General features: G+C 42.6%; 1 protein-coding gene across 3 annotated transcripts; it reads right to left on the bottom strand.

The window, feature by feature from the left end:
• Window positions 1-3,348: 3,348 nt before the first annotated feature.
• Window positions 3,349-16,834, bottom strand: MRPS10 (mitochondrial ribosomal protein S10). 3 transcript variants are annotated; one of them, XM_080664894.1, is made up of 7 exons: window positions 16,754-16,834; window positions 14,213-14,277; window positions 14,053-14,125; window positions 9,898-10,034; window positions 8,772-8,880; window positions 7,036-7,125; window positions 3,349-5,723 (listed from the first exon to the last, which is right to left on the bottom strand). In XM_080664894.1, exons 1-7 carry the CDS (start codon window positions 16,799-16,801, stop codon window positions 5,640-5,642), a joined length of 606 nt encoding a protein of 201 aa, XP_080521020.1. In that variant the 5' UTR covers window positions 16,802-16,834; the 3' UTR covers window positions 3,349-5,639. The 3 variants fall into 3 exon arrangements, with proteins under 3 accessions (XP_080521020.1, XP_080521021.1, XP_080521022.1); XM_080664895.1 differs by having other exon boundaries at window positions 3,724-5,723; window positions 14,053-14,122; window positions 16,754-16,826; XM_080664896.1 differs by having other exon boundaries at window positions 4,063-5,723; window positions 16,750-16,807.
• Between the last annotated feature and the right edge of the window lie 28 nt (window positions 16,835-16,862).

The following is a 16,862-nucleotide window of genomic DNA, read 5'->3' as shown; positions in this document are numbered from 1 at the left end:
GCAGTCTACTTCTCCTTCCCTTCAACCCGATGGCACTTTGTGGCTACTTCAGAGTGACACCATGTGACTTCCAAGGCTGGTTCATCAAAGCTGATAGGGTCTCTGCCTGGCTCTCTCGGGATTTGCCCTCAGAACCCAGACGCCATGTTGTCAGGAAGCTCAGACACATTCAGGGATTCCGCTGACAGCCAGGCTCAACCATCAGACTTGTGGGTGAGTGAGTGACTCCAGGCCTAGCCTTCCAGACACCCCAGCTGATAGCAAATGGAGCAGACAATGTCCCCGCAGAGCCCTGACCAAATTGCAGATTTGTGTGCAAAGTAAATATTGTCTTTGCTTTAAGCAACTAAATCTTGGGTATTTTTCTAGGGTAGCAATAAATAACTGACCATTCTCAAACCTGTTTTGTGTCCTCATCTTTCTTATGCTCTCAACTTACTCCAGTTGGATGCTCATCCCCATCACTCCATGAACAAGGCTTATACAGTGGTCACCAATGATCTGCTTTTGTTATTCAACTTGCCAGCAGATTCATCATGGTTCACCAAGTGAATTCTTCCTCCAAATACTCCAGGTTTCAAGGACCCACACTTGTCTGGTTTCACTCTAACCTCACTGATGGCTCATCACCTCCATTTTACCAAATCTCTATGTGCTTGGGGCTTCCCAGGCTTGTTCTTGGTACCCTTCTCATCTACCCACGTTCTCCCTAGATGAACTCATTCATCCCCAACATTACATACCAGTTGTAGGCTGATAGCTTCCACATTTACATCTTCAGCTTGGACTCTCTCCAGAACTCAGATTCATGAACTCAGCTGCCTACTAGACATCTATCCTCAGATGGCAAACTTAGCAAGGCCAAGGCCAAAGCCAAACTACTGATTTTATTCCCAAATCCCTTCTCAACTGCAGTAATGGCATCACCATTTACCCAGTTGCTTAGGCCAAAGCCTAGATGTCATTCTTGACATCTGAGGTCTCATTTCAATCTATTAGTAGGTCATTCCATCAGCTCCACCTCCAAACTATATTCTGAATCAACCACTTCTCATCACCTCCACTATGACAACTCCAGTCAGGCCATATCCTTTCACCTGGGCCACTGCAGAAGGTCCTAACCAGTCTTCTTGCCTCCTCTTGATACCCCCCTCCTCACAGTCCATACCTAGCAGCCAGAATAGTGTTCTAAGGCATAAATCAGTTCCTATCACTCGCCCGCTCCAAACCCTCCAATGGCTGCCCATTTACACTCAGAATAAAACCCATACTGCTCCCCACAGCCGTGATGCATCACATCATCTGCCCCTGCCTGCTGTTGTCATGTTCCTCTGTCCTTGTCTGCAGACACACCAAGCTCACTGGGTCCTAGCACTGCTGCTTGGACTGCTCTCCCCTCAGGCCTTCACATGGCGGCCTCCTGGACCTTCTCCCCTCCTCAAGGAATTCTGACATTATCCTACTTCATTTTCTTCATCGTGTTTAACTGCAGTTGAAACTATCTTATTTTTTTCCTTGTTTATTATGTCTTCCCCATAGAGTCTAAGATGCTTGAGGACAGGGACTTCACCCCACACACCACGGAATTCCCAATGCCTAGGACAGTGGTTGGCACATACAAAGAACTCCAACACCTGTTGAGTAACTGAGCAAAGTGCATGACACACAGTTAGTGCTGAATTAATGGGAGTTAATTCATTTTGCAAGACAACTTCATTTTGCAAGACAACTCCTCTTGACTCCTTTGAGTGCCTGGGTTAGCAGATTTTTATTGACGTGAAAGATAATGGGCCTCTAGAACTAGAAGAAGCCTTGAAGATCTAGCTCAGGGATTTCAACCTTTATCCCCTCTCATCACACCCGAAGACATGTGCCCATCATTGGCTCAACTGGCTCGGTGTGAAGATGGTTGTCATCCCGACCATCTCTTCATATTTATGGGTATTTAAGCAAAATTGAGGAGTGATTACAGGACAGTGTGTTCACATTAAGAAATTGTATGAATGAAATATAACTTGATTTAGCCTCTGGCTAAAGAATCTAAAATTCAAATGGCTTTTCATGTGGGTCAGTTGACCATGACCTGCCCCATTAATACACTGAGCTGTTGAAGTATAAACATATCATTTCAAAGATTGGACTCCACAGAGAGAAATGACAGCTTAAAGCGAGTAATAATAGTGAGGGTGTAAGGAGGGCAGGGTTAGGAATTGAGCGGGGATTTGCAGAGAACCTGGGGGTTCACAGGCAGTCAGCCCTAAGCTTGGTTCCAGGTATAAGAAATGCTTGAGCCACAGACCTAGTCCGCTGAGCCCTAGCTGGGCCTGGCCCCAGCGTACTGTAAATAACCTCCATGCTGGTTCTTGTGACCCAGTGGTTCCCTCCTTGATGCAGCCTAAACTCATGTGCTGCCCCCTCACACCCTGTGGACCTTGACACCACAGGAATTGCACTGTGTATTATACTTTTTATCTTTATTCAGATCACATTTACATCTTTTATGCCTTAGATTCTCCCCACTCCCAGTTGATCATTTTACTTCTAAAATTTAGGGGAAATAAGTACATTTTGCCAATGTGAAAGGGGAAATAAATCTGGATTTTAGGTTTGAATATCCTGAGTACCTCCTACTCTTTAAAAATTAGGTTCGGGGACTGTCCCTGTCACTAATCTGAACTCATACAAATCAGTTTCATCCTTTTTGCCTCATCTGTAAACTGAAAGGATACTGAATGGAGAAGTCAGAACTTGGTTTTCTGTCCTGGAAAATGGGGGTAATAACAGTAACTACTTTATTGGGTTATAAAGATTAAATGAGAATATCTGTAGGTGACTATGTAAAATGCTTGGTGGTGATTACAATGCACATTATATGCTTTCTCAGCTAAATTAACCTTCACAGCCCTTCTAAGGCAAGAGCTATCCTCCCTGGGACACTCAGAGGTCCTTTCCAGCTGGTACCTAAACCGTGCAGTGCACAAGCATCTGGGGTGCCATCGGATTTGCACTCCATCTAGTGATAACTATTATTCACTCATGTCTATTATTTACTCGGAACTGTGAGGCATTCTATAAGTTACCTAATTAAATACTCCTACCTTAATGAGGAGGCATTATTTTCTACATTTTACTAACGAGTAAATTGAGGCTCTGACAGGATTAACTATCTTGCCCAAGTTTATTGCAGTTAGTGGGTTTTAACTCTTATCTGACGCAGACCTGTCTGACTCCAAGGTTCATGTTTTCTCTACTCAGCTACTCATTAGTGTTGCAGTAAAACTAAATGTAGGGAAGGAGGAATAACATTTCTGACAAATAGAAATGTTAAGAAATTAGACTCCTTTTTTTAAAAAAAATATATTTTTATTGACTTCAGAGAGGAAGGGAGAGATAGAAAAATCAATGATGAGAGAGAACCATTGACTGGCCGCCTCCTGGATGCCCCCACTGGGGACCGAGCCCGCAACCGGGACATGTGCCCTTGACTGGAATCGAACCTGGGACCTTTCAGTCTGCAGGCCGATGCACTATCCACTGAGCAAAACCGGCCAGGGCTAGACTCCTTCTTTAAAACAACTGCTTTATATGTTTACTGTGGTCTGTATAAGGTGACTAAAGGAACATATAAGTAATTCTTTGACAGTATTGAAACTAAGCACCAAACAAGTCTAATTCGTAGAGTTCTATCAATAATTTCAAACAGACCATAATATTATTTTGTTTAATATGAAAAGGAAATATATTCAGATTAGAGGAAGCAACAATGAACTCTGAGCTACCTCTCAATAATGTCACTTCCTACCTCTCAATAATTTCACTTCATACCTGCCTTCTGGTTCATTCTACCATCAGGTCCCATTTTCTCTCGCCACCTCCCATCCCCACTATGGACAAAAAGTGAGACTTGGGCATTAATTCTAAGTTTTAGAATATGCATTTTACGTGGGAGACTAAACTAAAAAACAACAACACTTTCTCAGCCTACCAGGATAAAGAAATTACCTTGTTTATATCAAGATGTAGGTTTCAAATACTTTTGTCATAGAAGTATCACTACGTTTTGCCGCATGTATAGTTTATTTGCATATTTATCTTAAAACAAGATTTTAATATGTAATTTGAAGTGCCAACCTGAGTAATCTGGTTTACAGGTTAATTGAAAATGAAAACAGTCAGACTCGGATGCACCCCTTTAGCTCACAGTGAGTCATGGAGCTGAGTGTGCATAAATCATCCTACCATACTACAGTGATTAATATTATCTAAAAACACATACAAAAAAGCTATATTTATTTTTAAAGAATTATTTAAAGTTCAAATGGGTCACAAATTGCTGCTTTGCTAGATATAATTACCATTATATTGCTCTTGTTTTATTGACTAGTTCTTAACCCTGAGGCTTATACCTGCTTATACCTGAGATAAGCATGCTTTAGGCATTTGTGAATGACATAGTCAACAACTGAGCTCGAAGGGAAGGAGGAGGTCAGGGGCCACAAGGCTGTAATTCTTTTCATGTTAATGACAGTAATGTAAGTCTGACACATAAGCAGTATGCATTCAAAACACCGACACCTGATAGTAGGTAAGGAAGAGAACGGGAATTCCAGTGCAAGGGGGGAAAAACTGAGAAGACATAACTACTCCAAAGATGTGAAGAAAACTACAAAGACGAAGCCCTGGTTCTGCTATAAAAAGGAAACGAATCACTCCCTTGGGGTTGATCCATCAACAGTTTCAGCCCGTTGTAGTCCTGCTTCTTTCAGGGCTTTAAGCACTATTTAATTTCATGGAAAAGGAGACATCTCCAAACAGAAGACTGCTATTTACCCAAAGAGAGAGGCCTTCTTATCAGTGAGGAACTTAATAAGGAAAATAGTTTGTGCCTTGCACAATTTTCAAAAGCCGTTATTTCTATTCAATTTTTGGTAAGTTAACAAAATAAGAGCCTGTTGAATGAACGAATTGCAGGATGGGTGAAACAATACAGTGGTAATATCTTGAGAGCTTAAATTCCGTTACAGTGACCCTTTTACCAGCAGGCAGCCGTGCAGCGTCTGGGCCACTAGAAGGTGCAGTGTATGCCTCAAGTGTGCTTGGTCTGCTGCAAAGATATTCATTTTCAAGAATGGAATGCTTAAATGAGGTCAAATTTGGAGGTCATCACCCCCGAACAAACAATTTTATGCTGGCCTGTTCTAGAGTATCAAAAACTTCAATTGCTCAGTGTTAAATTAATCAAATTAACCAAAGGTTCCTTCTAGGAATTTCAAAAGAAAAAAATGTATGTGAGCAATATTTCAAATATTTACTTTCAGATGAATGATACGATGTAAATTAAAATTAGTACAAACTAATAATTGAATAATAGCAGAATAAAATATAAATAGACTCTTTTGGTGCATAGTGGTCAAAATGGTTTACTCACATTTGGTAAAATCAGAACCGAAATGATGACACGTATAAAAGGACAGATAAAGTGGCTCTTTCACTATAGTCCATTGAATCCTTAATGCTCCATCCCCTGCTGCCCATGATCAGGACATGTGGACTCAACAGAGAACCGTCTCAACTGGCAGCCCTCTCCACTTCAGCCCACGTGGCTGGCCCTCCCTCCCACACAACTAGTCTCTGAGACTTTATGACTTGCTTTCTTCCTTTTCCTCTGGTATCTTTTCCCAGATTGGCTCCTTGATGTGTTCTGGTAACCGTTCTAATTTTGTCTAAAAAGAGAAAAATAGAACTATCATATAATGTGGACTTAACTGAACTCTTTGGCCACAAAATAGATTAGTTTTGTTCCCTTAAATCCTCTTGACTTCTTTTACCTCCCAGCCCTACTTGCCACCGCGCCCCGCCCCCCCAATACCCCTCTCATTTTTTTGTAGGATGTGAAAACAGAGAGAAGAAAACTTGATGGTACATAAAACTCTGATACATATAATCTATTTGATCCTCAGTGATCTCTAGGGACTGCCACCTAATGTGGTCCCCATGTCTGGACAAGTCCTGGGAGAGAGGGAGACTTCGGAGGCAGCTCAGGGAGGATGTGGCTGCAGTGCAGGATTATTTGGTTGAACTGCCACCACTGCACAGGGAGGTGGAAACCCCAACCACCGTGGCAATCCTGCCTCCAGGTCTGCCACAGGCCCTCCCCTCCACTCAGTGGGCCAGGACCAGGCTGAAATCCTATATAATAAAAGGGTAATATGCAAATGGACTGAACACCGGGGGCAGACCCTCAATGCAGGAGCTGCCACCTGGTGGTCAGTGTGCTCCCACAGGGGGAGCGCTGCTCAGCCACAGGTTGGGCTGACAGCTGGCAAGCGCAGTGGTGGTGGCAGGAGCCTCTCCCGCCTTCGCACTAAGGATGTCTGACTGATGGCTTAGGCCCACTCCCCGGGGAGCGGGCCTAAGCCATCAGCCAGACATCCCCCGAGGGCTCCCAGACTGCAAAAGGGCACAGGCCGGGCTGAGGGACACACCCCCATGCCAGTGCACAAATGTCATGCACCGGTCCTCCAGTGTATTAAAACAATACAGATTGTTGGGGAAGGTCATCAAAAAGACATGACTGCCTGTTTGGCCTGTGAGCTGAACCCGGGCAATCAAAGGCTCCTTGCCTCCTTCCCTGTGTTTTAGAATGTGTGTTCTGCTGCTTTCCCTGCTCCCAGAACCTGCTCCAAGGATACAGGTTTGAGATAGAAATGTGGTATTGAGACTATCTGGACTGGGTACATGACTGACCCAGTTAAGGTCTCCTGGGTACGTGAATGACCCAAGTTAGGCCTCTATATAACTTTTAAGATTTGGCAGGTGTGTTCAGAAAGTACACTGTCTTGCAGCTGCCCACGACAAAGCTGGTAAGTTCTCTTATTAAACCTGCCACCTACCATTTGGAGTGGTCTGCCTCTCTGCGGTCTCTCTTTGCCCTCCGCATCCAGGGGTGGTTTCAGATTACACCTGGGAAGCTCCCGGGGAGGTTGTGACCCAACACACACTACCCCCCAAAAGAGGTAGAAATTAAAGTCATACCTTTGTAACTTCCATGGCAACTCCTTCAGGTAAGTTTCGCTGAATGTATTCCAAGTAGACATCTGCTGTACTTCCAGTTAGATGTTTTAGCTGAAATTTCAAACATGAAATTGGTTCATATTCTGCTGTTAGAGTAGAAATTTTAAAGTGTTATTAGTTAAAGCAGCAGGAACTTTTCTTCCTCTATGGACTCTCACACAGAACCCCAATTTTAAAAACCCTGTTGATCCTCTGGTGGAACTGAATGGGGAGAGCACGGCCCTGAAGCATCCTCCTCCCAGATGTCTTAAAGCCAGAGCCCCATGGAACCCAGCTGGCAAGCACGGTATCAAAGCAGTATACTTACAAGAGTTTCACAAGATTACTTAAGTCAAAACACAAAAGGAAACAAAGACTAGATTATAAGAGTTAGTATGAGATTTTCTGCATGCTCCATGCTGAATTGTTTCTGTTGGACATGGATGCATACAATTTTGGTGTTGTTTTTTTTTCCATTTAAGGGTGGAACTACATCTTAATATTTGTATCCTCAATGTCTAGTACAGCGCTTCCAATGGAAAAGATGCACAGTTGTTTTAATAACATTTATAAATCATTTACTATGTGACGAAGTATTCGCAGTGTTTCAGATAAATACTCATTTAATCCTCACACTAACCTAGGAGATGGGTACCATTATTACTCCCATTTTGTAGGTCAAAGAATTGAGGCCCAAGGCATACAGCTGGTAAGTGCCAGGACTAGGACCTGGGTACCTGACTCCAGAATCCATGCACTCCTTAACCACAAGGCTATGTCAACACTAGTGGATGCAGAAATGAATAAGGTGAATGAAAAATTGTAATGCTGCCCATCACAGACATGGGAAATCCAGGAAGCATGTCAAAAGAATTATTAGAATTGTGTGAAAATTTAACTAGAATTTTTGAAAAGCAAGCAAAATTATTCCAATGCTATCTTATTGTGTAAAAATTAGTCAGCTGCCCTAGTGGATAGAGAGAGCGTCGGCCTGTGGGGACTGAAGGGTCCTGGGTTCGATTCTGGTCAAGGGCACATGCCTGGGTTGCGGGCTCGATCCCTGGTGGGGGGCATGCAGAAGGTGGGCGGCTGATCAATGATTCTCTCTCATCATTTATGTTTCTATCTCTCTCTTCTTCTCCCTTCCTTTCTGAAATCAATAAAAATATATTAAAAATAAATAAATAATTAGTCAGCTCCCTAGCCGGTTTGGTTCAGTGCTCAGAGTGTTGGCCCATGGACTAAAGGGTCACGAGTTCGATTCCAGTCAAAGTTATGTACTTCCGTTGCAGGCCGATCTGTTGTAGGCCTGCATGAGGCAACCAATCGATGTTTCTCTCTGTCTTTCTACCTCCTTTCCACTCTCTCTAAAAATCAATGGAAAGAATATCCTCGGGTGAGGATTAACAAACAAAAAGTAATGCTTGTATGGTTTGATCTGTTGCTCTGAGAAATACAAATTGTTCTGGGGTAATCAAATTTTTAAAAAATTAGTCAGCATCATTTGCATTATTGAGCTGAAGTAGAACTATTCTAAACGATGGCTTTGAGTTTGATTTTCCTGTCTGTTGCTCTCATAAACACAAAAGGTCCTTTTACCTTCTCTGCAACCATTAGCATAAGCTGACTAAAAGGAAGTCAGCCAATGTGAAAGGAAAGTTATGCTAGTATGAAATGTGGGCATTTCAAAAATACCTGAATATCTGAAATAAACTCACCTCTAAGCATCTGTAAAGTGTTCTCATTTCATACTGAACTCTGTGCTTCTTGAAAATATGCACTGATTTGAGAAGAGTAAATCGCTCTATTTTCTTTGGAGGTTCATGTCTGAAAATAAATGGGCAAAACAACATGCTCAAGCTAAGTGATGATAAAACCTTAGTCAGTGATATCAAAGCACAATCCCATAATTTTGTAGGTCAGGTTCATGCTCAATTACAGGCATTAACTACCATTTACAGACTTCTACTTGTCAGGACTGTCATCTATGCTTAACAACCGATGTCATAAAGCTCAGGCCAAAATAAACACGGTGGACAGCAACACAAACATTTTTTTCCACAGCCCCAAAATTGAGCCTTGGCATGCAAGCACACGCACCCTCTCACACACACACACCTCCAGCTTTTACAGCCTTGAAGTCACTTACTGACCAAATATATGAACTGTGAAAAGTAACACCAGTGTGATGGACACAGTTGTAATGTCTGCTGGTTATTTTAGGAAAATTTACAGATGATCCATAATCATAAAACTATAGTCTGTTATGGAAAATGTGGATTCATTGTGTTTTGTAAAGAGGCGGGCTGGCAAAGCCCCAAATGGGCCTTGTTCTACATCAAGAGCAGGTGACAAGACAAAGGAGGTAGTTACACTTAACCCTGCAGTGACTTCAGGGCCACATAACACTTACCTTGCTCAGACATGAAATTACTGAGTGACTGGTGTTTCTCAGGGCAGTTTTGAAACAATGAATATATTAGCCAAAGTTCATCAAATCAAAGGGTCTATAAAAGGATTGCTTGCCCACCTAACTGCCTCTCTGCCCCATGGAGATCCCAGACATAAGGATCTGTTGCTCTGAGAAATACAAATTGGATCTCCTGTCTATGAAATTGGTAGAGAAAAGATTTCCTTCATTTTCCTGGTTCACTCATTCTAGTATTTAAACATTCTAGAAGACAGGAGGGATGATCCTGCTTGGGATAATAGGACAAAGTTACACCCTACTTATCATGAGTTCTATCCCATTTTAAGAGCTCAGACTTGGCTGGAATCAGCACCATTTTCTGGCTGACCATGTTACAACAACTGACAGGTCAGATTAGGAAAGATTATACTTACACTTCAACAGAGATACCAAGTTCTTTAGCAGCAAGCACGGCAAAATATTCATAGCTGTCCAACACAGCCTTATCATGGCCTTTTACTAAAACTGACAGGCGCTTATACAATGTGTCTGGTTCATCAGAAATAGTTATCTACAATTTTGAAATAAAAAAGAAAAGTTTCATTTGTGGTTCCTCTAATATTTACAACTAAAATATTTAACATATTATCCTCACTCAATTGAGCAACTTCAGAGTTTAGTAATAAATGGGGAGAAAAATGCTATGTAACATTTTAACACTATAAGCTTAAGTATCTAATTACTATCACATTCAGATCTGCACAATGACCCTTAGAATCTGTTAAAATGCAGTTTGAATCAAAGTGACTTTCAAGGCAACAAAACCACTAATGGAACCTTCTAACTTAAGAGTTATTGAGCCCCAAATTCAAAATGGGAAAGGATTTTGGGGTCTGTTAACAAAAGTAGCCTGGTCAGAAGACTTGGATTGAGAATTAAACTGCTACTTCCAGCTAAATGGCAATGGGCAAGTCACATAATCTCACTGCACTTTAGTTTTCTCATATATAAAACAGCATACTGATGCTACCACTCACAGCATTTCATTAGAGAACCAGAGGCTCAGTGTACGAGATTTGTGCACTCAGGGGGGTCCCTCAGCCCAGCCTGTGTCCTCTTGCAGTCCGGGAGCCCTCAAGGGATGTCTGACTGACGGCTTAGGCCCGCTCCCCCCATGGGGAGCGGGCCTAAGCCGTCAGTCGAACATCCTTAGTGCTGCTGAAGGCGGGAGAGGCTCGCTACCGCACTGCACCTACACTTGCCAGCTATAAGCCTGGCTTCTGGCTGAGTGGCGCTCCCCCTGTGGGAGTGCACTGACCACCAGGGGGCAGCTCCTGCGTTGAGCCTGCAGTGACTTGGTGTTCAGTGCACGTCATAGCGACTGGTTGTTCCAATGTTTGGTCAATTTGCATATTAGCCTTTTGTTATATAGGACTAGAGGCCTGGTGCACAAAATTCGTGCATGAGGAGGGGATCCCCTCAGCCCAGCCTGCACTCTCTCCAATCCGGGACCCCTTGGGGGTGTCCGACTGCCGGTTTAGGCCCGATCCCGGACCGCTGGCTCCTAATCACTCACCTGCTTTGCTGCCTGGTCACCCCTAACTGCCCCCGCTGCCAGCTAGGTCGCCCCCAACTCCCTGCTCCCTGCCGGCCTGGCCGCCCCCAACTGTCCCCCCAACCGCTGGCCTGGTCGCCCCATGCAGCCTGCTTGTTCAGTTGTTTGGTCGTCCCTTACTAAACCCCCTACCGGCCTGGTCGTAGGCAGCCATCTTGTGAGGGCCTGAGGGTCAATTTGCATATTACCTCTTTATTGCATAGGATATATATATCTTTTATTGATTTCAGAAAGGAAGGGAGAGGGAGGGGGGAGAGAGAAAAACATCAATGATGAGAGAATCACGGATTGGCTGTTTGGTCGATTTGCATATTAGCTTTTTATTATATAGGATAAGAAAACAGATTAAAGTGTTTATAAATGATAAAACATCCTATATAATAAAAGCATAATATGCAAACTGACCGAATATCATAATGACCCGTTGGCGGGGGCGGGGCCGGAGAGCAGGCAGCACCAGGCCAGCCAAGGCACAGTAGTGGCCAGCGGTGGAGGGGCGATAGGGGAGGAGGGGCTAGCCGCTTGCCAGCGGGCAGCGACCCCTGATCAGCCTGCCCAGTCTCCTCCCACAGAGGGAGGCCAGACTATGGCTTAGCAGGACATCCCCTGAGGGCTCCTGGACTGTGAGAGGGCACAGGCCAGGCTGAGGGACCCCCCACAAGGGTGCATGAATTTTCGTGCACGGGGCCTCTAGTTGTTATATAAAGGTAATTACTATTCATATTCTTTTTTTTATCCTTACCTGAGGATATGTTTATTGATTTTAGAGAGGAAGAGAGAGAAACAGAGAGACAAACATTGATGTGAGAGAGAAACATCAATTGGCTGCCTCCTGTACATGCCCTGACTGGGGATCAAAACCTGTAAACTAGGTAATCCCCTGACTTGGAATTGAACCCACAACCTTTTAGTGTAAGGGACAATGCTTCAACAAACTTAGCCACCCTGCAAGGGCCCATTCAAATTCTTTATTTTAAAATGTCTTTTTATTAATTTTAGAGATTAAAGGAAGGGAGAGGAAAAGGTCGATAAGAGAGAAACATTGATCAGCTGCTTCCTGCACACCCCCTACTGGGGATTGAGCCCACAACCCGGGCATGTGCCCTGACTGGGAATAGAACCAGTGACCTCTCTGTGCATGGGACAATGCTCAACCAACTGAGCTACATGGGCCAGGGCCATATTCTTTTTTAAAAATATATTTTTACTGATTTCAGAGAGGAAGGGAGAGGGAGAGAGAAATATCAATGATGAGAATCGTTGATCGGCTGCCTCCTGCACACCTCCTACTGGGGATTGAGGTTGCAACCCAGGCATATGTCCTGATTGGAATCGAATCACAACCTCTGTGTTCATAGGTCAATACTCAACCTCTGAGCCAAACCAGCCGGGGTAAGGCCATATTCTTTATTAGGCTTTATTAATGGTTTTGCCTGCCATAATAGAAAAATTACTCATTTCTAACTAAAATGTTATGATACTGACTGTACATATAACTTCTAACTCTTCCGCCCTAATACTTAAAATCTTAGAAATAATGGGTCTGATGTTTCTTTCTTCCAAGAAGGTGAATTACCTTCCACTTCATTCATCCATTAAACCAGTAATTCATACACTAATCCAATGATTCAGAGTTAATTACTTCACCCGAGAAAGGAGATCTACTTACATAACCAGGAAGCTAGACATTCACTCTCAATTACCCCAAGTAGGGTTGTTGGAAGAACAGAATATACTAATATCGTATGGCAAAAGTTGGGGGACAAGGGAAGGGGGAATATAGCCCTAAGATGTATTCTAATTGGTTCCTATAGATTTTTTTAAATTAAGTAATTAATTAGTTAATTTTTTTTTTTTGAGAGAGAGAGAGAGAAAGAGAGAGAAACACTGATTTGATGTTCCACTTATTTATGGATTCATTAGGTGATTCTTGTATGTGCTCTGACTGGGGATTGAACCATACATACCTTGGCGTATTGGGATGACACCCTAACCAACTAAGCTATCTGGCCAGGGCTCCCTACAAGGTTTTGAATCTGTTAAAAATACTAAAATTCAGGAGATTTCACATAACAATTTAGATTTCAGTTTAGCTTGGAAAATTTAGATAATCTGGCATCACTAGGTCTGACTTCCGACACGGCAACAAGTGGCTAGACTAAGTAGTAGCTGTCTCACTCATCAGGGGCATAGCCGGTCATTGTGAACACCCCGTCACCTCTCCTTACAGCCTGGGCCATGCAGGCATCTGAGTTGCAGACTGAGGTATGTATGTATTGTCAGGGAAATATATCCAGTATCTACTAAGTGAAAAAAATGAAACAGAGTACATTATGTATAACATAATTCTACTTTGGTGTGCATGTGCCTAGATATAATGATTACGTCCAGACTAATGTCTAAAAAGATTCATACTAAACTGTTACAGGGGGTTATTTGAGGGGTGGAACTGGAAAAAATGGGACTCTATAAGGATTTCAAAAAATTACAAATAACACAAAAACTGGATTGAAGGAATCAGGCTTTTACTTAAATGAAACAAGGTCATACAGCTACTTCTGGATTTTACTTGTATTACTGCTCTTTCTCACTGTCAAGGCCCTGGCTCACTGTCTTAAAATGAGAACAAAGACTTGACAGCTACAGGAAACAAATTTTCCTTGAACATATCACGTATCCTGCATCATTAATTATGACAATTCTTCACATTATTCTGAGTTACAAGCAAAAGACTGCTCACTCCCACAGTTATGTGGGGTAAATAATTTATTCTTTTAGAACTTGCCTAGATACCCTGAAAGAGAACATGAGCACCAGGGACATCAGAGAATACTCTGCTCAGGCACACTATGCAATTGCCAGTATTCCAGAACAAAAATTTTTAGTCATAAAGCATTTGGGAAACAACCCCAATGAAATAAGGAAAAGTAATAGCTAATGTAGCTCCCTATGCCAAGATATCGGGAGTACGTACCGCAGGCTTGGTCAAATCCTTGGGAACATCGACATGTAGGTTTGAAAACTGTACCCACTTCATCCTGGAACTGCTGTGTGGAGGGAAAAGAGAAACCTGAGTAAAATACCACAAGAGCCCATTTTCTTGTTCAGTGAAGCACATCTAACTACATACTTACAGAAGAAAGGCACCATTTTTGGGTGTAGCGCTCTTAGAACTGTTTACAGAAAAATCCCTCGAACCCTTAAAAAAAAAGGGGCACATGTTAGAATTAAAGTCAATCGCCAAACCATTCACAGTTTCCACTAAAAAAATCAAAAGATGCATGCTGTTTCAAATAAAGAGCTATCTCATTATTTCCGATGAAGATATTGGGTAACTAAAATGCCAAATTAGATCTTATTTTTTAAAAAACAAGACAACAGTAGCATCGATAATCAAAAGGGACTCTCAAAATACTAGAGAATCTATATATTTTAAAGTTTAGAAGAAATTTTTAAAACAAGCAATTCTCACATTAAAATAACAGCTATAAATTAAATTTGTGGATATCAAAGAAAAAAATGTGGCTTAATTCCCCCATTATTTTTTACAGATTAAATGTAATTCAATATAATACTTATTTGCCTCAATACTTTTGAACAAAAATGTCTTTATAATTTAAGTTATTAAGAGTTGAAATAAGAATTCTGAAGTACACTTCTTTTGAAGTTTTTATACATCTTTTCCAGCATATGTATTTCTTGGCTTGGCTGGGACAACTAGGTTATAAACGGAAATATACACTGAAACTTACATCCATTTTACACCATTACTGTGCCTCAAAACTCAACAATCCAGCTTTTCCAAATCCTTTATTGTCAGCTCCCCCTAGTGGATCAAAACTTCTAGTTGTAGGAAACATGGTACTATATATATTTGCCATCTGTTTTTCCTTTATGCTTTCCTGAGATTTAAATACAGATCTTGTAACATAGAAAGCCATACCAGAAACCTACACGATCCTATTAACCAATGTCACCCAAATAAATTTAATTTAAAAAGTGTAACCCAAGAAACTGGAAGCATGCTAGGATCCTTAAAACTACTCTGAAGATGAGAATAACTGTTTAGCACAAGTGAAGTTTAATTATAACAACTGAAGGTCATCTAAATATGTTAAAAAGCCTACTCTTAGTTTATTGTCCTCCTTCCCCTCTTCACCCAAGATGGAAGCAAATTAAGTATTTTATGTAATATTCTCCCTTGGATCAGGGGAAAAACAAAAAGAGAAGGAAATCAGGTACAATACCAGGCAGGAAGAGGCAAGTTCCATTCTTCACCCATAATCACATAGAAAACTCCCTCCCCACATTTCTGCCAGTGACCCCACTAATTCAGCTGTACACTCGCCGCGTCTATTCTCCCAGTATAAACCTCTGCTTTTACTTACTTATTGTTTAAACGCATTGATTTTTAGAGAGACAGAGAGGATGGGAGGAGAGAGAGTAACATCACTTTGCTGTCCCACTCATTTATGCATTCACTGGTTGATTCTTGCAGGCGCCCTGAGTGGGACTGAATGAAATCCTGGGACCAGCTCTCACCAACGGAGCTACCGGGCCACGGCGAACACCTCTGCTGTTAAGAGCTGGAGGCTAAGTGCTGTTACAGCCAAAATTAACCTTCAAAAGTTCTTAAAGTTTTCTTTTTGAGGCGGTTAAAGGGTACCTGGGTAAGTGTCTTAGTTCAACATTTCAACCTCTAACACCATCAGTCTTAGGAACAGTGGTTCTCAAAGTGTGCTCTGCGGACCTCTGGGGAGCCTGGCACACTCTCAGGGGGCCCGCAAGACTGAAGCGGCTGCCATAGTAACACGGAGGCTTTGCTGGCACCTTTCCCCTCTCATTCTTTCACAGTGAGCTTTTCCAGAGGCTGTGGTGTGTGGTATGAATACAGAAGCAGATACGAGACCTCAGCTGTCTTCTATTAAGCCAGACCTTCAAGGGATTTGGAAAAACATAAAACACTGCCAGTCGTCTCATTCTCACAAAATGTTTTGGAAAATTTAATTATTGTCATAAATATGTTAATTAGGTTAACATGTAATGAGTGTATTGGTGTTATTTTTAAAGGCATAAGCACTTTTAGGATTCTCAGTTTTATTTTCTAATAAGCTAAATATCGATAACTAAGACCCACAAAAACAAGTTGTCTGGAGCTGACCATTTTTAGGGTGTAAAGGGGCGCTGAGGCCCAAAACCTCGAGAACCGCTGCTTAAGCTTTTGCTTCTCCAAAGGACCTCGCAGAGGCTATTTCACCCCACCTCCGACTTGAGTGACTCGGACCCCCTGGACAGGAGGAGAGCGTCTCAATTTGGTTGGTGGGGAGAATCTGAGATCTCAGCCCCTAATTTTCTCGAGGCGAGTTTGTCTTCTGAGCCTCGGTTTATTTTGCAAACATAAGGGGAGGGGGGTAATTGGGATGTATGATGTTCAACATCCTTTCCAGTTCTGTTATTCTTTTTGTTCCTGCGTTTGCCCTGACTTGTTTTATCCCATGCGAGAATTCGAGATAAAACCAACCCCTTTCTTGTCACCGTCCTGCAAACGAGCCGAGATAAAATGCGCAATAAAATCGAGGAACGCTCCTGGTGGCCAGAACGACGGTTGTCAGACAGACTTAGGGGCAACTGTCCCTGTGTGCCCGCCTAGTTCCCCCAGCCTGCCCGGTACCTGCCTGCCAGAGACGCCGGCACAAGGCCCCAAGCGCCGCTCGCGCCGCCATCTTGCCGTCGGCGTCCCAGGATCGCTTCCGGGGTCACAGGGCATCCTCGACCATAGAGTTC

This window comes from Plecotus auritus (genome assembly GCF_963455305.1).
Source record: "Plecotus auritus genome assembly, chromosome: 4".
In the NCBI taxonomy this organism is placed as follows: domain Eukaryota; kingdom Metazoa; phylum Chordata; class Mammalia; order Chiroptera; family Vespertilionidae; genus Plecotus; species Plecotus auritus.
This window is presented reverse-complemented; position numbering and strand designations above follow the sequence as displayed.

Excerpts from the sequence above, each read along its gene's own strand:
- MRPS10 (XM_080664894.1), bottom strand. The coding sequence starts at position 16,801 with ATGGCGGCGCGAGCGGCGCTTGGGGCCTTGTGCCGGCGTCTCTGGCAG. Across the intron at positions 14,278-16,753 it reads TGTGCCGGCGTCTCTGGCAG|GGTTCGAGGGATTTTTCTGT; the intron begins GCAGGTACCGGG and ends TTTTTTTTTAAG. Across the intron at positions 14,126-14,212 it reads AAAAATGGTGCCTTTCTTCT|CAGTTCCAGGATGAAGTGGG; the intron begins GTAAGTATGTAG and ends CCCTCCACACAG.